The sequence below is a fragment of the Pseudophryne corroboree genome, chromosome 2 (assembly GCF_028390025.1).
Source record: "Pseudophryne corroboree isolate aPseCor3 chromosome 2, aPseCor3.hap2, whole genome shotgun sequence".
Taxonomy (NCBI): domain Eukaryota; kingdom Metazoa; phylum Chordata; class Amphibia; order Anura; family Myobatrachidae; genus Pseudophryne; species Pseudophryne corroboree.
The window spans coordinates 270,389,279-270,411,175 of NC_086445.1; the positions used below are offsets into that span (position 1 = coordinate 270,389,279).

The 21,897-nt window shown below is 42.9% G+C and overlaps 1 protein-coding gene across 1 annotated transcript in view; it reads left to right on the forward strand.

The window, feature by feature from the left end:
* The window catches only part of HTR2A (5-hydroxytryptamine receptor 2A), a 170,627-nt gene that overhangs the window by 59,775 nt on the left and 88,955 nt on the right, over nt 1-21,897 (forward strand). The window contains exon 3 of the mRNA XM_063952802.1: nt 17,884-18,084. Within this exon, the coding sequence (XP_063808872.1) occupies nt 17,884-18,084 (201 nt within the window). The remainder of the gene's footprint in view (nt 1-17,883; nt 18,085-21,897) is intronic.

The following is a 21,897-nucleotide window of genomic DNA, read 5'->3' on the forward strand; positions in this document are numbered from 1 at the left end:
AAGGTTGTTACCAATATGTTAAAGAGGCAGAGATGGAATGTGGCACATTATTTTGAAGGAGGAGTGCCTTTAGTTAGGTACACACTATAAGATTATCTGTCCAATCTTTCTGGTAGGAATGAAAATCTGGTAATGTATGGAAGCAAATGACAATTGATCATTTGCTCCGAAACACTGGAAAATAAACAAAAATGGGCATGCAAACAAATTGGCTAAATCCATTTAATTTAACCAATTTTTCCGAATGACCATTTATGTCCATTTTCCTGCTTTTGGGAGCAAATGGTTGATTGTTATTTGCTCCCATACATTACCAGATTGTTGTTCTAACCAGAAATATTGGACAGATAATCTTGCACTGATCACCCTGCACCCCCCCCCCCCCCCCCAGGTCCACCCTTGGTTGAAATCCGATTTATCCCATTTAGACAAATGTGTCAACTGTAGAACATGAGAGAAGACGCTCCAGGTGAGCCTAGCTGCATAGGTAAATGCAGGGGGTGTTTCAGTTGCCCAGAAATCCCCTCCTCTTGGCAGGCAGCTCAAATTATGACCACAATATCAACAGAATATAATACAATTACTAGAGCTGCTGCCACGACATGCAGTTTAGGGGCATAGTGGAGCTGCTGCACATATCCAGTGGTATCAGCTTCTTCTACCAAGTTAGCTGTGTGTGTGGATCTGAGTGCTCAGTCAGTGCAATTGACTAGAGAGTAACTATCAGGAAGAAAAGAAAGGAGCCTTACCACGAGGTCGGAGAATGTGGAAAAGTGCAGTTCTGTCTCCTGCTGGTTGTATTATGTTTGTGTATTTATTTATCATGGAGTATTTAACCTTTTCCTAATCACTTATTTTATTTATATTAGTTAAATATGTTTGATACAGTCAGTGGCGGAACTAGCGAGCGGTGGGCCCAGGTGCGACAAAATGCTTTGGGCCCCCCCCCCCCCACATCCCATCCAAGTCCACCCCCTCACCCCTGGAGAGGATCTGGTGAGGGGGACCTGCTCAGGGCCAGAGAAATGGATACCTAGCAACAGTGCCGTAACTAGACATTTTAGCACTGTGTGCAAGAAACGGCATCGGAGCCCCACCCCTGCATGCAAAACAGGGGCAGTGCGCGGCGTAGGCGCGCGCAAAAATACATAGTGGCGTGGCTTCGTGGGGAAGGGGTGTGGCCACAAAATAATACCAATTCATAAATCGGTGCACAGTAGTCTCCATTCTTCAAATTACGCCGCACAGTAGCACCACTACACCAGGTAGAGACCCTTTCACACCTTACAGCGGACAGATTCCTCTTTTTGCACATTACGGCAGACAGCGTCCCCTTTTTACACATTACGGCAGACCGCGTCCCCCTTTTTACACATTACGGCAGACAGCGTGCACTTTTTACACATAACGGCAGACAGCGTCCCCTTTTTACACATAATGGCAGACAGCGTGCCCTTGTTACACATAGCGGCAGACAGCGTACACTTTTTACACATAACGGCAGACAGCGTGCCCTTGTTAAACATAGCGGCAGACAGCGTACACTTTTTACACATAACGGCAGACAGCGTCCCCCTTTTTACACATTACGGCAGACAACGTGCACTTTTTACATATAACGGCAGACAGCGTTCCCTTTACACATTACGGCAGACAGCGTGCCCTTGTTACACATTACGGCAGACAGCGTCCCCCTTTTTACACATTACGGCAGGCAGATTCCCCATTTTTACACATAGCGGCAGGCAGTCCCCCCTTTTTACACATTGCGGCAGGCAGTCCCCCGCTTTAACACATTGCGGCAGTCAGATTCCCCATTTTTACACATTGCGGCAGGCAGATTCCCCCTTTTTATACATTGCGGCAGGCAGTCCCCCTTTTTACACATTGCGGCAGGCAGATTCCCCCTTTTTACACATAGCGGCAGGCAGTCCCCCATTTTCACACATTGCGGCAGGCAGTCCCCCATTTTTACACATAGCGGCAGGCAGTCCCAAGAAAGAAAGAAAGAAAGAATTATACTTACCCTCTCCGGCGTCTCCGCTGGCTCAGGCTCCTCGGTGCAGCATCAGACGATTCCCGGGCAGTAGAGAAGGAGGAGGAGGGAGGTGGAGGAGGGAGCCGCAGCAGCGCTGTGTCATTGGTGGAGGCACTGCTGCTGCTGCCCCTCTGCTTCACTATAGGCTGTTCTCGGAAGACAGCCTATAGTGAAGCAGAGGGGCAGCAGCGCCTCCACCAGTAGTAAAGCGCTGCTGCGGCTCCCTCCTCCTCCTTCTCCCCCGTACCGCTGCTCCTCTCCTCTCTGGGCGGCTGGGCGCTGCGGGCAGCGGTTGCCCGCAGCGCACAGCGGCATGTAATGAGTCAGTTGTACTCATTACATGCTTTGGGCCCCTGGACAGAGGCGGGCCCCAGTGCAACGCACTGGTTGCACTGGCGGTAGTTCCGCCTCTGGATACAGTCTATTCTATAGACCAGGGGTGTCAAACTCAAATTCATCGGGGGCCGCATCAGCAGTTTGGTCCCCATCAAAGGGCCGGTTGTATCTGTAGGTCTATGTGTCCACTCTTTATTATCATAAATTAATGTCACTGCATTCAATTATTATGTGCCCCCTTTTATAGTGCCCAGCCATCTGCCCCCTTTTATAGTGCCCAGCCATCTGCCCCCTTTTATAGTGCCCAGCCATCTGCCCCCTTTTATAGTGCCCAGCCATGTGCCCCCTTTTATAGTGCCCAGCCATGTGCCCCCTTTTATAGTGCCCAGCCATGTGCCCCCTTTTATAGTGCCCAGCCATGTGCCCCCTTTTATAGTGCCCAGCCATGTGCCCCCTTTTATAGTGCCCAGCCATGTGCCCCCTTTTATAGTGCCCAGCCATCTGCCCCCTTTTATAGTGCCCAGCCATCTGCCCCCTTTTATAGTGCCCAGCCATCTGCCCCCTCCATTTACTTTACTTACCTTTTACTTCTTTCTTTCTTTTACTTCTTTCTTCTTGCTCCTCTCCGCGGCGTCCACGCGCTCCTCTGATCCCTGGAGATGTCGGGCGGACGTCACGTGATGACGTCACGTCCGACACCCAGGGAGCAGTGCGGGGCAGGAAGAAGTCGGGCCAGGTCCCGGAAGGTAAGTAAATTTTTTTTTTTTTTTTTTTAACTTGAGCCATTTTTAAAATGAATTTACTCCGTGCAGGGGAGGCTGCAAGGCTGGCGGCGGCACCGCGGGCCATCAGACGAGGTCTGGCGGGCCGGATTTGGCCCGCGGGCCTTGTGTTTGACACCCCTGCTATAGACCATCTATAGTGTTGAATATTAACACTATATTCTGTACAGTATCCAGTGTATAAAAAGACCAATGTGTACATTAATGTCCCCAGACCCCCGCACTTGCTCCAAGGTTCCACAGAGTGGGAGATTCTGGAATGCATTTGGAAACCCCCCTCTACAAATCCTGCGTTTACCCCAGAGATGTTTCTAGGATGTGCCAATGGTCTTTTTTTATTTTTGGATGACTGACCCTCCTTGGCTCTCAGTACAAAAGTAGGGTTCTATTGCAAAAGGACTTATTGTGTGTCATATAGAGTGTTTAGCCCCTATTTTTTAAGTGACTCTACATATAGAACTCTATATTATGGGCATTTATAATGGATGCAATGTGTGTGGTGCACATGGGCCCCCGGGGGCCCACACCGCACACCCTGCACTCATTATTTTTCATACTCACCCTCTTGGCTCCTGCAGCGCTGCAGAAATCACTGGCACGGCACCATTTTCTAGGTGTTTCGCGTATGCATAGAAGGCAAATCACTGGGAAAATGGCCACCACACCATTTTCCTGAGATCTGCGCATGCTCTCTAGACTCTGGGACAGTGCTAGGGTCCCCTAGGGACCCTAGTGCCCAGAGCAACTGCGTTGCCAGCTAGAGAGGAGGGAGCTAAGATGGATCCTGCACACAGGCCTACTCCTCTCTAGAAATGCCCCTGATTACAGGGGTGCTGCCACAGACTGATAGTTGTAGAAGGGCACAGAAAAAGGAGAAGTCTGTAAGTGGTGCATTAAAGAAAGATATTATTAAAACCTAAATTGTATTATTCTGCAATAATACTACTATTCATTGGATTTACCATCAAAAAAAGTATACACATTATCAGTTACACTGATTTCATATTATGAGTGTTCTATCTGCTCTGCGTGACACATTACAGTGAGGATTTCTCCGATATGATCTGAACCTTTAATCTGAAATAGACCTTTTATTTTATTTGATATAGTAGTGTATGAAGCTGCTTTATTTCATTTAGAGTTTGTCTGCACTAATGACTGCTGCAATATAATATTGTATCATACTTACAAGCAAATGATACACTTTAACGTTGCTTCCCTACTGCCACAAGATATGTTGAATCATAGAATGCTGCATTACAACTGTGCACACTAATACATAAGTGACATTGTAACAATTGTATTACAAATAATAAAGTAGACACAATAAATGGACGCAGCTGATATTTTAATATCACTTTATTTATTTTTTATTTATTTATTTATATATTTTTTTCACACTTGTTAATATTTTAACGTATATTTTGCTGTCCTTATACAATTTACAGAATATAATAATAATTTTAATAATTACATAATAAAAGTTAGATTTTAATAGTATCTTTCGTTAGTGCGCCACTTACAGACTTCTCTCTTTTTTTCTGTGCCCTCCTTGGCTGTGTCTGCAGTAATGAAATAAGCAAGTCCTATTAGCTTCTCCCTTTATTTGTAAGCTCTGGTAAACACGTAATGACTTAATCAGCAACAAAATTAGAAATACATCAAGCATCCCCAGTTCTGCAGAATGGAAGTAATCATAGAGGTAAATTGTTTCCTTCACATCAGGGGGGTGGTATGAAATAATGTGCAACAATATGTTCCTGCATCCTCCACTATGAAACTACTATAAACACATATGCCCACAGCATCAATAAAAGGAAACACCCCGCCCTCAAAAAAAAATATATATATGCTTTTACGAATATCTATAACATTTTTATATCTTTGAGTTGACTAGAAATAGAATTTTTATTAAAACATACAAAATACAAACTTTGTATTGTTAAAATGCACATTATTATAAAAGAGTGCTCTTAATATAAAATATACTTATTGCACACAATTCCCACCGAAATCCTCTATTTAAGAATTAAATATGTTATAATATGTCCAGAGAAGGAAACAATGCTGTGTCAAAGTCAGAAAAATATCTCTATGCACACTGCCATATTTGCACCTCACACAGGTCTGCGCTGCGCATGCGTGCGCTCTCCCGTGCGTGCGCATACTCGCTGTTGCGGGCACCCGCGGGCGCGCGGTATGTGCATTTACGGTAGAGTTCATGTGTTCGTAGCGTGCGACTCAATCGTTACATATTTTCACTATATAATGTATTTTGTAGATCATGGTCCCTTTGATAGATTCTGAAAGTTTGGTTAATGTAGAATGTTCATGAACAGAGAAATCCCCCTTTGTTTGATACGAAGGGTCAGACAGGAGTAATACAGTGGTGTTTAGTATCCATCGGAAGAGTATTTAATTAGCAATATTCCGGTGTTGGTTTGAAGCGGATTAATCGCTCGTGCGAATAATTATGGACATAAGAAGTTTATGTCCATTTACTATTATTTGCACTTAATTATCCATGCGGCGGGAAACCCAGTTTCCCTCCCACCTGAGCTGTTGGAAATAGTCACAGCCCACCTGTATGAATCAACCTATGACCTTTTGTTATAATGCGAGGAGGAATTCCTGTGTCCAATGAACAATGAGATTGTAGGGACCATTGAATTGTATTGTGTGTGTGGGGCATAAATAGACAGGCCGATCACATCCAGCGCTCACTCTTCAACGGTTATCATTGCTGAAAATCGGGAGCTGGATGTCCAGAGGCGCATGCGATCGTTTCCTTTGTGCGTAAGTTTTCTCCGCAATCATATTGTCTTTCCTTGTTGTTATGGGCCATATCTCTCTCTCTCTCTCTCTCTCTCTCTCTCTCTCTCTCTCTCTCTCTCTCTCTCTCTCTCTCTCTCTCTCTCTCTCTCTCTCTCTCTCTCTCTCTCTCTCTCTCCTCTTTCTCTCGTAATCCCTTAAACGTAGTAGTATTGTATTGTATTTCATGTGTAGTTATCTGGTTAGGTAGTCTATGTTATATTGTAGTGTATGACTTGTATTGTATTAATTCTTTTGCAAGTATAACATTCATAATATATATATATTAGGCGTTGGACCCTAAGCACGGTATCTGTGTATTTCTTATAGTGCTAAGTATTCTCAGAGCGTCGGTGACGCTCAAACAGCTTTTAAATTAACAAGGTTACACTGTGTTGCATCTACACCCTATCTCTACACTAAGGTTTTACAGCATATTACATTGTCTATGGTTTAGATATAAAGGTTTAACATTGTGAGCGTCAGCGCCGCTGGTGATCTCCTCGTGGTCCCGAGCGTCCGCTACGCTATAGCGAATCATTACGTTAGTCAGCAGCCAATAGCGTGCCTGCCTGTGATCTCTTGGCCGTGAGCGAACGTGACGCTTGAGCGTCTTGACCACGGCTAAGCGATTGTTACGCAACTAGCGTACCCTTACGGTACTCCATACGTAAATAGCGTACAGTGTTCTTAGACCTCATAAAGGGTTTTATATAAGATAAATATTTAGCTTTATCAATTGGCTGCTCGTCCTGTCCTTCACATATCTCTGCTAGGTAATTTCAGCAGACATTATCCATCAGCAAAGGGCGGGAGATCATATTCTTCGCCGTGCTGACGGGATAAGCGTCTGCTTCGCTTAGTAAAGGGTGCTGAAGGAATCCGGGAACCGGAGGTAAGAACAAAACGCTAGTATCTTTTAAAACTTTTATTTCTGTTTTGCGTACACACGCATATAGCTGCATTTCTTTTTCGTGTATTTTCATGTCACTCTCCTGTTTGCCATTTCACAATTGAAAACGTGCTGAGAAAGATTTGTTGCTATTGGTAGTTAAAAAGTAAAAACGATACATTAAGGGGTAATTTGTAAAACACACGCACAGCTTCGCCTGAGATACAAGGAAAGACCTGTGTGGTGCTTGGTAGATGATTACAGTTAAAGATCATCTACATTGATAAACGTGCTAATTGTATTTTTGTATGGCCAGCGTACACGTGTCTCTAACAAAAGGCTGAGACTCGTGAACGCAACACAAAGGCCGACGCACGCAGCGTATATTACGCAACGGAGCGTCTGGGTACGCCCACCGAAACGCAAATCGCACAATAGCATTGTTTTAGTGGGGGCGGTATAGCATAGCCACGTGATAATAGCACAAATTGATTTTAGTTTTTCCAAAACTTAGTTTAAATACCTTACTTTACTGTAATGCCTCTGGGGACAGCTATCAGACTACGGGAAATGATTTTTCTGATCAGAAAACTATAAGAATGATAGTGGGTTGAAAACGGTATGAGTGTATTGAATCCCGCTTTGTGAACTGAGTGATCTGGGTGATCTTTGGTGGAACGTGATGAGCACGGTCTGAGTGAAAACGTGCAACAGAGTGTGATAAAGTTTTATGAGCACGGTCTGAGTGAAAACGTGCAACAGAGTGTGATAAAGTTTTCGTTGTATTACGCTTTGGCTGTTTTGGAGCACAGTAGGGAGACTCCAATGATCCTACCATTTATGGGCAATAAGTGTCTATAAGTGGTACGATTGGACCGCATGGTTGTATGTGTGACCAATAACGCAACGTGATATGAGGTAGTATATAGCCCTCATACGTGTTGTAGGGAGCACATGCAAGCGTGATTTGTGTAAAGAAGGGAATTTTCACTGGTCACAGGAAAATCTCTAGAGATAGGGCCTGCAACGGTTACACGTGTCTGCTAGAAGGCGGACCGGAGATACTCGGAGCAGAAGAAGTTCAGTGGAAGAGCTTTAAGGATTTTCACCGTAGACTGTGTTTGGTGCATTTTTGGAAGTTTTTTTCTGTGTTAAAAGAGGTCCACAATGGAAGCCAAGTGCACAACACAGGGACGTTCAGCAGTCAGGGTTCAGACTGCAGAGGCTTGCAGACCCCGAGGGTCTGCTCGGTTAGTAATGTGGAGGAGGTATGGTCCCCACACTGAGACCTTTTGTGATTAATGGACACGAATGACTGCGGGGGATAAAGCACCATTTCCTGGGATAGGTAGTTTTGACTTAGAGGTATTGCATAATTTAAGGCAGAGGATCTGTCTCATAAAATCCTGGAAGCAACGGATCAGACATTATGATTGTTTACAGTTATGGCAACAGGAAAGTGAAATGCAAAGAAATGTAACTTACATACCTAACTTTCATCTTGAGAGGAGAGACATGGCAATGGAGAGGATTATGGTTGCGGAGAAAGGCACAATGGGGTGCGATAAAAGTGCACTTAGTAACTATATTAAGAATGAATGTAACAAACGTAATAAGGTTTATAAAAATGAAAGTGTTAAATGTACAACTATTAACCCATGCAAGTCGCACCCCTTGTTAAACTTTCCTCAGGAACACCAACAAGAAAGTGAGCCCAGCACAATGTCGGAGCCTTTTCCAGCAGCCATCACACAAGACATCCAGGTGGACGCGACCAAATCGGTAAAGACTGTAATCAAACCCCCTAACGGAGGGTCAGGTGAGGTCGTGTCCACAGGTACGTATGGTATTATACATCACGCACAAACAAATGTACCTCATATCGTGGAATCAATTCAGAATGACGTTACTGGACTTAATCCTGTCAGGGTAATTGCAGTACCAAATGGGAAAACTGACTCTTCAGGAGTCACTCCTGTCAGGAACATCGCCATGTACTGCCCCTTTTCCCGAACAGAATTAAGAACAATTCTGTCTGAATTTCCTGATCCCAGGAAAGACTTAGTTGCTTGTCAAAAATACATAAGAGTGCTAGGAAACACTGCAGAGCCAAATAACAAAGATTGGAGGACAGTTTTGAGGGCATGTTTACCCCCCGATGTTGATTCATTGAAATTTATCGCTGATTGTAAGCTAGATGAGGAAGTACCACTAACAGACAAGTATAACCAAGATAATGTAAAAAGAATCAATCTACAGTTGAAAGAATATTTTCCTACAGTAGTAAAGTGGAATAAAATCTTTACAATAAAACAAAAAGAAGGTGAATCCGCATCAGAGTATTTTCACCGGGCTCTGCAGGATATGGCTAGGTACACTGGTATAGATGACATTGAAACTAACGTACACCACAGAGAGGTAGCTGTGTCTGTATTAATGGACAGCTTAAAAGACACACTAAAAATCAGGGTACAAACCTCCATACCTCACTGGAGAGGCATCTCGGTGGCTGCATTAAGAGAGTCCGCTATCGAGCATGACCGCAATATCCAAAGAACCAGGGAAGCGCAGGGAGAACGGTTGATGGCGATGAGCATCCGAGCGTTTGAGGAGACATCAAATCAACCAAGACCTCAGGTCATTGACACTTGGAGGAAACCAAGGATTTGTTATCATTGTAGAAGAGAAGGGCATTATGCCAGCAACTGTAATAACCCACATAAAGTCAGACCCCCTAGACAAAGATATGAGCAAAATTATAACACACACAATTATAAACAGGGATAATATAGAAAAAAAAAATTTGAGCCACACCCATAATGTGCAATCAGGAAAGGTGATCATTAGGACTGATGGTAAGCCTGAGGTTATAGTTAATAAATTGGGAGGTCATTCCCTGAAGACACAGGAATGACCGGGTGAAACGTTGTAAATGTATTTGTGAAATGTTTCTTTTTCTCTCTCCCCATCTCTGACGATTATTGGTAGGATTCAAACATTGCATATATACTTGGTCTTTGCAGAAGTCTACCAAACCCCAGCATGACCTATCCGCATCAATGTATTCTGGCCAGATACAGACAGTGGAATATGGAAGTGCTGGGGGGAGGGACTGCGCAAGGAAACCATTGGACATGTAGATATGACAGCCTGATGATCTGACAATGTTTTAGAAAACGTTTATGTTTGAAAAATGTTTTTTTTTTCCCTGTTGTTGTTCTCTGTTGATTTATGTGATATATACATATATGAATTGTTCTCTCTCTTGTTTTTTTTGTTTTCGCTCTTCTTTCTCATGTTTTCATGTTTTAAAGATGGTATGTCACACCTCAGTTAGGCAAATGGTAATGCAAGATTTTTTGCTCCTTACAGAAAGATCGCTGGTTTGGAGGGAATATTGCATCACCGGAATGTTCATTTGGAAGACTGAGAGACAGCACCTTTGAGATGACAGCAGAACAAGAAGAACAACAAGACTAGAGAACTTAATTATCGTAACAAGTTTCTCTCCCCCTCAAACTGTTTTCCTGTACCCCCATTACAAATTTCTTCTTTTCTCCTCCTGTAAGATGGACTTGCCCCAAGAGACTGTGATATGGATTTTCCTGTTGACCATGATGTTGACCAGAGCAGTCTGTTCCGGCGAGAGTACCAGTGAGGTCGAGAAAGGATCCAGAAAGGTTCCGATGACTGAGACGGAGGTGTAAATTTCCAATAGCAACACAACCACCAAGCAAAAGGCGAGTACCGGAAACGATCTAGCAGCCATGTTATTTGTAAACATTGTTAGCTGAAAAGAAAACTGTATCTGTAGGCTCTGTGACAATGTAGTTGAGGATGGGTGCATCAAGAAATGCCAATCCAGTTTTAATATCCACATGGACCGGCATCCCTTGAGTGACTATCACTGGGTAGTGTGTTAAATCAAACAGATTGTTGGGTATGCTCTCAAGTACCTCAAGGTCATAGCAAATCAGGACTAGTACCATTTCCTTTAACGATAGGGGAGGTACTTGAGCTAAGTGGTGGGAGGCCGGTGGACAGGAGGTTTAATATCTCCAGTCCTCCTAGTTTGAAGCTCCACCAATATCATGTGGATAGATCTCTCATATGTTTTAACATTTCCAATCCCCGAAAGCCGGGAAATTGGGAAGTGTCATGGAGTAACCAAACCATGACCTTTTCATATAGAGCAGATAGAATGCCGACAGATACAGAGCTTATACGCCACATAGCTGGTAGTGGAAAATATTTACGATATAGGTATACCCTAGGAAGTAGGATTACGAGAGTTGGAGAGGTATCACCAGGATACTGTGCACATATCGTACAAACTGATACGTGTACTGGACAGATGGGAGAATTAGGGTTAGGAGATTTCACATGGAAGATGTGTAATATGGTTATGTCCTACTCCGTCCCATATGTTCTCCCCGATGATGCATATTTCATATGCGGGAGGAAGGCGTATAAGTGGCTTGCCCCAAACTCTGAAGGATTGTGTTATATTGGAAAAGTACTGCCTGAAGTAATGACTGTATCACATGCCAAAATGAAAGATATACACCGTGTTGCCCAAGCTCCTTATACTCACACCCATTACGAGCACGTAGTTAAACGGCACCTGATAGAAAGAACAGAGCATCCGGCCTCTGACATGATCCACGAATCCACCGGGATTCAGGTTCTAATCGCGTTAGATTTCATTCGCACCGCCAGAGGAGTGTTGAATTATAAATACATATCTGCGCTCGCAAATTTGTTAGACAATATCACAGAAATGTATGATGACACGTTTAGGTATACTGGAAGAGAACTTCAAGCTTATAAAACAGAACTAGTTCAGCATAGAATGATTCTCAATTATCTCACGGCAGTAACAGGTGGATATTGTGTCACACTGGCAACGCAGTACGGCGTGAAATGTTGCACATATATTACAAATAGTACCGAGGACCCGGTCGTGGTCATAGACCAAAAGATGGACGATATTCTCCAACTGAAGTGGGAATTTCGCAGGAGACACAATCTCACCCTTGCTGCTGTGAGTAATGAGCTGACTGGTTGGGTGTCATGGTTGAACCCGCGAAATTGGTTCTCCGGTTTAGGAGAATGGGCTCAAGGAATCATAATGGATGTAGGGAAGTTTCTCCTATGTATCTTAGGTGTTATCATAACGATTGGCTTGATATTTAGATGCGGTCAGGCTTTAACGAAGTGCAAACGAAGTACCAGGGTGATGAGTTTAAGGAGTGAGGAAACTGTAATTCCCATGGATTTGATTCATGACCCGACGGTAGAAACAATGATGTAATGAAAATGCGATTTCTACGGTCCGTTTCTTTCACCTGTTTTTCCGTTTTTCTCCAAGGTAAAAAGACCCACTTGGACGAGGAATTTGATGAGCCGATATACAGACAACGGATGGATTAAAGAAGAAGTTTTGACAACCTGATACACAGATTTTTGATGAACTTTGCCATAGATCCCCAGTTTCCCTAGAAATTTTAAAATTACGCTAGCCCAACACTTTTGTAAATCTATGGACATTGACAAAGCTTTTGCTCGCACCTTATGGGCAAAATCACAAAGAAGACTGCATTCAACAGACACCGAACAAGACTTCAACCGACAAATGTTCATTTACCTGACATAGAATACCACTGCATTTACCGTAATTATGTCTTTTCTTCATCTCTACAACCTTCAGGTAATTACACACATAGTATAGGGAATACAGGCACAGATATCAGCAATCACATATTCCCCCATTCATGTATCATCAACTAAAATGTGCTCCCCATTTTGTTACAACCACAGCCGAAAAGAGCTCGGTAAAGTTTGACAGCCCATCCACAGACCCGTACCACGGGATAAGAAGGAATTCAAATGTATACTTCGCAATACCTCGAAGCTTGATTTAAAACACGTACGGCACGATGATACATGACCCCCAAACACGGATTCATACACACATGCTTCTGCTATCTCACTAGGTCATACCCTTTTCCTACCTTCTCCTCTCCTCCCCTACCCAACCATGTAAATGTATTAACCCCTGACATATATTTTTCTCTTTTTGAAATGTTTTAGGAAGTGGCAGTTATTGTTGACTGCCAAAGGGTGGACTGTCAAAGTCAGAAAAATATCTCTATGCACACTGCCATATTTGCACCTCACACAGGTCTGCGCTGCGCATGCGTGCGCTCTCCCGTGCGTGCGCATACTCGCTGTTGCGGGCACCCGCGGGCGCGCGGTATGTGCATTTACGGTGGAGTTCATGTGTTCGTAGCGTGCGACTCAATCGTTACATATTTTCACTATATAATGTATTTTGTAGATCATGGTCCCTTTGATAGATTCTGAAAGTTTGGTTAATGTAGAATGTTCATGAACAGAGAAATCCCCCTTTGTTTGATACGAAGGGTCAGACAGGAGTAATACAGTGGTGTTTAGTATCCATCGGAAGAGTATTTAATTAGCAATATTCCGGTGTTGGTTTGAAGCGGATTAATCGCTCGTGCGAATAATTATGGACATAAGAAGTTTATGTCCATTTACTATTATTTGCACTTAATTATCCATGCGGCGGGAAACCCAGTTTCCCTCCCACCTGAGCTGTTGGAAATAGTCACAGCCCACCTGTATGAATCAACCTATGACCTTTTGTTATAATGCGAGGAGGAATTCCTGTGTCCAATGAACAATGAGATTGTAGGGACCATTGAATTGTATTGTGTGTGTGTGGGGCATAAATAGACAGGCCGATCACATCCAGCGCTCACTCTTCAACGGTTATCATTGCTGAAAATCGGGAGCTGGATGTCCAGAGGCGCATGCGATCGTTTCCTTTGTGCGTAAGTTTTCTCCGCAATCATATTGTCTTTCCTTGTTGTTATGGGCCATATCTCTCTCTCTCTCTCTCTTCTCCTCTTTCTCTCGTAATCCCTTAAACGTAATAGTATTGTATTGTATTTCATGTGTAGTTATCTGGTTAGGTAGTCTATGTTATATTGTAGTGTATGACTTGTATTGTATTAATTCTTTTGCAAGTATAACATTCATAATATATATATATTAGGCGTTGGACCCTAAGCACGGTATCTGTGTATTTCTTATAGTGCTAAGTATTCTCAGAGCGTCGGTGACGCTCAAACAGCTTTTAAATTAACAAGGTTACACTGTGTTGCATCTACACCCTATCTCTACACTAAGGTATTACAGCATATTACATTGTCTATGGTTTAGATATAAAGGTTTAACATTGTGAGCGTCAGCGCCGCTGGTGATCTCCTCGTGGTCCCGAGCGTCCGCTACGCTATAGCGAATCATTACGTTAGTCAGCAGCCAATAGCGTGCCTGCCTGTGATCTCTTGGCCGTGAGCGAACGTGACGCTTGAGCGTCTCGACCACGGCTAAGCGATTGTTACGCAACTAGCGTACCCTTACAGTACTCCATACGTAAATAGCGTACAGTGTTCTTAGACCTCATAAAGGGTTTTATATAAGATAAATATTTAGCTTTATCAGCTGTGTTAGTGGATTGTGGGTGTGATGCACATTATTTAGTAATTTAGTGCTCAACCTTCGACTAAATATGCTTCTATCCAAGTGTGGCTGCCACAGATGGTGACGACCACCTGCTCAGAGTATGCACGTTGAGGGGTTGTAAATAATACAGTAGATGTATGCTAGACCAGTACAGTATCTTTGTATCTATCACAAAGTCTGACAAGTCCTATCTGTTGAACTTTAACAAAGAAAAGTTTTGTATTGTGATATAAAGGTTTTCATTTCAAATGATAAACAAATTTGATTTATTTGACATACTAGATAAATGTGTTACTTATGTATTACGTATTCCATATGATATTGACTGATCAGCAGTACGTATGTTTTGAAAACAATCTGAAGCCTTGAAGGAATGAATGAAGGCCAAGTAAGAAGTTAATTGGAATAAATAAGGACCTTAAGTCCTGTTGGAGAAAGAGCGCTATATAAATAAAATTATTATTATTATTATTATTATTATTATATAAGGAAATATTTAATTGCATGAGGGTGGAGAAGTAGATATGTAAGTAGGCATCAGGGTTTTGCCCTAACTTTGTACCCTTGAAGGATAGATGCAATGCCACCCCAATAAGCAGACATTTGTATTGCTCTAATTGCTCTGTATGGCATAGTTCTAGGTGCACACAGAGCACTAAAGCTGGTGTAGCTGTGTTAAATGAAGCATTCTATCCTGTCATATATAATATCAAAATACATTTAAAAAAAATCATATAAGACAAATTAGGTTAATATATATGTGAATAGCTAAGAATGATAATACATAGTTATAATACTTATCAATACAATCATATGGAAAATAATGCACAAAACCATGTGTCAGATAACGATTGTAATTGCAAATGTGAAGTTGCTGTTAATAGTGTCTATCTAGGTGAGATCCTGGCATGAAATAAAGTGTCAGCTCAGCATTATTACACTGTAGCTTGCCGTTAGACTATGTTGCATAATTACATTTTGACAAGATATATTTTTTAAACAGTCTTCAGATTTTATGTAGAAGAGCAGTAAATATTTTAGGCATTTCTTGGAGAAAGCAGTGAGTTATATGTATGTTCTTTACTCTTTATACTTCCCCCAATTTGTAGATTACAGTTATTTAATAACCAGGAGACTATAAACTAAAGGCAAAGAATGGTACACATTGCAGTGTCTTAAGTTATTATACTGTAATAATCAGACATCCTTAACATTGCATGACAGCTCCACCTTTCTTTATACATGCCAAATGTATGTTCTTAACTCTTTATACTTCCCCCAATTTGTAGATTACAGTTATTTAATAACCAGGAGAATATAAACTAAAGGTGATGTATGGTACACTTTGCAGTGTCGTAGACATGGGTCCTCCTGGTTGGTGTGGCAAGGCTGCCTCAGGGCATCATTATTGTAACACTTAATCTAACGCTTTTTTGTACCTAATCTGCTTTAGCACCTAACACTTTTTACACCCTAATTACTACTTCTCACCTCTGTAACACTTTTACTACTGAGATGCTACTTCTTATTTGTAACACCTTTTAACACTTAAACTGCTGCTTCTCACTAGTGTGACGTCTTGGGGTGGTTGCGTTTTGCTGGCCCACGGGGTCCCCATACTCTGGACTTGAACCTTAGGAATCTTAGGGACCCACCAGATGAGGTCATTTGGCCGTTAAAAGTGGGCCCTTATTTTTTTGTCCAAAAATGATGCTAAGAACCTCAATTTTACTCCATATTAAACTGCCGAGTTTATTATACTTGTTCTGCTTGCCAGTGCTCTTAGGGGGTCATTCCGACTTGATCGCATGCTAGGTTTTTTCACTGCGCTGTGATCAGGTCAGATCTGTGCATGCGTATGCACCGCAATGCACATGCACGTCGCATGGGTACAAAGCAGATCGTTGCTGTGCAAAGGGTTTTACGAAGAATCCATTCGCACGGGCGATCATTGACAGGAAGAAGGCGTTTATGGGTGTCAACTGACCGTTTTCTGGGAGTGTTTGGAAAAATGCAGGCATGTCCAAGCGTTTGCAGGGCGGGTGTCTGACGTCAATTCCAGGACCAGACAGGCTGAAGTGATCGCAAGGGCTGAGTAAGTTCAGAGCTAGCAGACAAACAATAGTAGTTGCTCAGTCATTCCTGGAGATAATTATGTATCAGGTGCTGAAAAGGGGGAGGGGTCACAGACAAACAGACAGAGAGGGGGGGTTGCAAATCCCACCCCTACATTTCCCTTCAGCACACTAAAAATTACCTGTAACCATACCTGAACCTATCTGGTAATAGAAATTCAGAGAATTAGTTTACACATTTTTGCAAACACATGTTTAAGCTGCTTTGCCACTTCAAGGCTTCTCCGATGTCAGCAGTCCTAACACTACATAATAGCAGTGCCCACATAGGGCCATGTAATTTGTCACAGTAGGCCTCATGATAAAGGCTATTACTAAAACACATCCAGATAGAGAGCTAACTTACCCAGGAGCTACTCAGAACTGCACAAAATGTTTTTGCACAGCTTGACTGCACATGCGATCGCACACTTGCAAGGCTAAAATATACTCACCTGTGGGCAGCGACTATGCATTCGCATGGCTGCTAAAAACAGCTAGCGAGAGATCAACTTGGATTGACCCCCTTAGTGTTAAGAGTGTGCACCTGCATTTTCTCTCTTTTTTCTGTGTGGCACTGCTGTACAAGTCTTAGCATGGTACCACATCTTATTATAGAATTGGGGTGTGCAGTCCAACCCCCCCCCCCCCCCCATACTAGAATAAGACATCCTTAGACATGGCACGGCAGCTTCACCTTGCTTTATAGATGTCAAATTTTCTTCACAATTATATGTCAATGTTATCTGCTGTATATATTAATAACAGAGGGACGACTTTTGTGAGTTACTTAATTCTATGATTCTATTGACTGAGCAGGGCACATCATATACCAAATGAAAGCTCTTGGTCTGTGGATGTGCAGACTTATATTGACATTTTAATTGGTTGCTTTGTTTTGGAGTTATGTGGCAAAACGTCTGCCTGCCATTTACAATGCATCACCATTGTGCTCTTTGAAAATGCCGCGTGACCTGGAAAATGTGACCTGCTGGGTGACCTGGAAAATGTGACCTGTTGAGTGGCCTGGAAACTGTGACAGATATTTGCAACCACCACAAAGCAGGGATTTTGTTTTTTTACGTCGAAGAGGTTGAAGAGGGGTAAAATGAAAACCTTTGCCCAGTTGAAACTGGGCACATCAGCTAGTTACATAATAATAATAATAATAATAATTATAATAATAATAATTATTATTATTATTATTAGTTATCTTTATCATAATAATTATAATTTACAATGTGTGCTCTTTCTTTTTTTATTCAATTTCCAGGCAATTCTGCCTTTAAAATAAAAAAAACTATTATAAGCTGCAAAAACGCATTATAATCACTTATAAATATTATTTTTGTTTCCTAGATTATGAATGGCCTTTACATAGGAAACTTTGTCCTGTGTGGATATATTTGGATGTACTGTTCTCCACTGCTTCTATCATGCACCTCTGTGCAATTTCTCTTGATCGGTATATTGCAATACGAAATCCTATCCATCACAGCCGCTTCAACTCAAGAACCAAGGCTTTCACCAAAATAATTGCTGTGTGGACTATATCTGTAGGTAAGTGCAGTAATATTTCAAGCATAGGTGTCTAATTATAAAGACAAACTGTGACAGAATAACAGCCACCTTACAGGTGCCGGAGACGTGACAGATTGCTATTTCTATAGCTGATCTCTTTATTAATATGTAATATTTCTAGCTTATTGTGTAGAGAGGAAACCTGTGAAATAATGATACCATTCTATTTGTAATGGTAAAGCAAATCTTCATTAATAACTGTGTTCATTTAATCACTGACACCCAGACATTTATGGAGAAAATGTGCACACGCCTATCAGTATAGCCAGACATTGAAGCATGGATCTCTGATTTTGGCACAGATCTGTTTTTCTTCAAACAAATAAAACCTTCCACGTTACCTAATACTTAATATAATGGAAAGCAATTGTCATAACAAAGATGTATTCAATAGAGATGAGCGGGTTCGGTTTCTCTGAATCCGAACCCGCCAGAACTTCATGTTTTTTTTCACGGGTCCGAGCGACTCGGATCTTCCCGCCTTGCTCGGTTAACCCGAGCGCGCCCGAACGTCATCATGACGCTGTCGGATTCTCGCGAGACTCGGATTCTATATAAGGAGCCGCGCGTCGCCGCCATTTTCACACGTGCATTGAGATTGATAGGGAGAGGACGTGGCTGGCGTCCTCTCCATTTAGATTAGGAGAGAGAGAGAGAGATTGACCTGAGGCTGATACTGTAGAAGAGAGTGCAGAGTTTAGTGACTGACCACAGTGACCACCAGCAGTGCAGTTGTTTTATTTAATATATCCGTTCTCTGCCTGAAAAAAACGGTACACACAGTGACTCAGTCACATACCATATCTGTGTGCACTGCTCAGCCCAGTGTGCTGCATGCCTGCATCATCTATGTATATATTATATATCTGACTGTGCTCAGCTCACACAGCTTATAATTGTGGGGGAGACTGGGGAGCACTGCAGTGCCAGTTATAGGTTATAGCAGGAGCCAGGAGTACATATTATATTAAAATTAAACAGTGCACACTTTTGCTGCAGGAGTGCCACTGCCAGTGTGACTGACCAGTGACCTGACCACACTGACCACCAGTATAGTTAGTAGTATACTATATTGTGATTGCCTGAAAAAGTTAAACACTCGTCGTGTGACTTCACTTGTGTGGTGTTTTTTTTTTTATTCTATAAAAAACTCATTCTGCTGACAGACAGTGTCCAGCAGGTCCGTCATTATATAATATATATACCTGTCCGGCTGCAGTAGTGATATATATATATTTTTTATATCATTATTTATCATCCAGTCGCAGCAGACACAGTACGGTAGTTCACGGCTGTAGCTACCTCTGTGTCGGCACTCGGCAGTCCATCCATAATTGTATACCACCTACCCGTGGTTTTTTTTTCTTTCTTCTTTATACATACATACATACTACTACATCTCTTTATCAACCAGTCTATATTAGCAGCAGACACAGTACAGTACGGTAGTTCACGGCTGTGGCTACCTCTGTGTCGGCACTCGGCAGTCCGTCCATAATTGTATACCACCTAACCGTGGTTTTTTTTTCTTTCTTCTTTATACATACATACTACGACATCTCTTTATCAACCAGTCTATATTAGCAGCAGACACAGTACAGTACGGTAGTTCACGGCTGTGGCTACCTCTGTGTCGGCACTCGGCAGTCCGTCCATAATTGTATACCACCTAACCGTGGTTTTTTTTTCTTTCTTCTTCATACATACATACTACGACATCTCTTTATCAACCAGTCTATATTAGCAGCAGACACAGTACAGTACGGTAGTTCACGGCTGTGGCTACCTCTGTGTCGGCACTCGGCAGTCCGTCCATAATTGTATACCACCTACCCGTGGTTTTTTTTTCTTTCTTCTTTATACATACATACTACTACATCTCTTTATCAACCAGTCTATATTAGCAGCAGACACAGTACAGTACGGTAGTTCACGGCTGTGGCTACCTCTGTGTCGGCACTCGGCAGTCCGTCCATAATTGTATACCACCTACCCGTGGTTTTTTTTTCTTTCTTCTTCATACATACATACTACGACATCTCTTTATCAACCAGTCTATATTAGCAGCAGACACAGTACAGTACGGTAGTTCACGGCTGTGGCTACCTCTGTGTCGGCACTCGGCAGTCCGTCCATAATTGTATGCCACCTAACCGTGTTTTTTTTTTCTTTCTTCTTCATACATACATACTACGACATCTCTTTATCAACCAGTCTATATTAGCAGCAGACACAGTACGGTAGTTCACGGCTGTAGCTACCTCTGTGTCGGCACTCGGCAGTCCGTCCATAATTGTATACTAGTATCCATCCATCTCCATTGTTTACCTGAGGTGCCTTTTAGTTGTGCCTATTAAAATATGGAGAACAAAAATGTTGAGGTTCCAAAATTAGGGAAAGATCAAGATCCACTTCCACCTCGTGCTGAAGCTGCTGCCACTAGTCATGGCCGAGACGATGAAATGCCAGCAACGTCGTCTGCCAAGGCCGATGCCCAATGTCATAGTACAGAGCATGTCAAATCCAAAACACCAAATATCAGTAAAAAAAGGACTCCAAAACCTAAAATAAAATTGTCGGAGGAGAAGCGTAAACTTGCCAATATGCCATTTACCACACGGAGTGGCAAGGAACGGCTGAGGCCCTGGCCTATGTTCATGGCTAGTGGTTCAGCTTCACATGAGGATGGAGGCACTCAGCCTCTCGCTAGAAAAATGAAAAGACTCAAGCTGGCAAAAGCAGTAGCACCGCAAAGAACTGTGCGTTCTTCGAAATCCCAAATCCACAAGGAGAGTCCAATTGTGTCGGTTGCGATGCCTGACCTTCCCAACACTGGACGTGAAGAGCATGCGCCTTCCACCATTTGCACGCCCCCTGCAAGTGTTGGAAGGAGCACCCGCAGTCCAGTTCCTGATAGTCAGATTGAAGATGTCAGTGTTGAAGTACACCAGGATGAGGAGGATATGGGTGTTGCTGGCGCTGGGGAGGAAATTGACCAGGAGGATTCTGATGGTGAGGTGGTTTGTTTAAGTCAGGCACCCGGGGAGACACCTGTTGTCCGTGGGAGGAATATGGCCGTTGACATGCCTGGTGAAAATACCAAAAAAATCAGCTCTTCGGTGTGGAACTATTTCAACAGAAATGCGGACAGGTGTCAAGCCGTGTGTTCCCTTTGTCAAGCTGTAATAAGTAGGGGTAAGGACGTTAACCACCTCGGAACATCCTCCCTTATACGTCACCTGCAGCGCATTCATAATAAGTCAGTGACAAGTTCAAAAACTTTGGGTGACAGCGGAAGCAGTCCACTGACCAGTAAATCCCTTCCTCTTGTAACCAAGCTCACGCAAACCACCCCACCAACTCCCTCAGTGTCAATTTCCTCCTTCCCCAGGAATGCCAATAGTCCTGCAGGCAATGTCACTGGCAATTCTGACGAGTCCTCTCCTGCCTGGGATTCCTCCGATGCATCCTTGCGTGTAACGCCTACTGCTGCTGGCGCTGCTGTTGTTGCTGCTGGGAGTCGATGGTCATCCCAGAGGGGAAGTCGTAAGCCCACTTGTACTACTTCCAGTAAGCAATTGACTGTTCAACAGTCCTTTGCGAGGAAGATGAAATATCACAGCAGTCATCCTGCTGCAAAGCGGATAACTGAGGCCTTGACAACTATGTTGGTGTTAGACGTGCGTCCGGTATCCGCCGTTAGTTCACAGGGAACTAGACAATTTATTGAGGCAGTGTGCCCCCGTTACCAAATACCATCTAGGTTCCACTTCTCTAGGCAGGCGATACCGA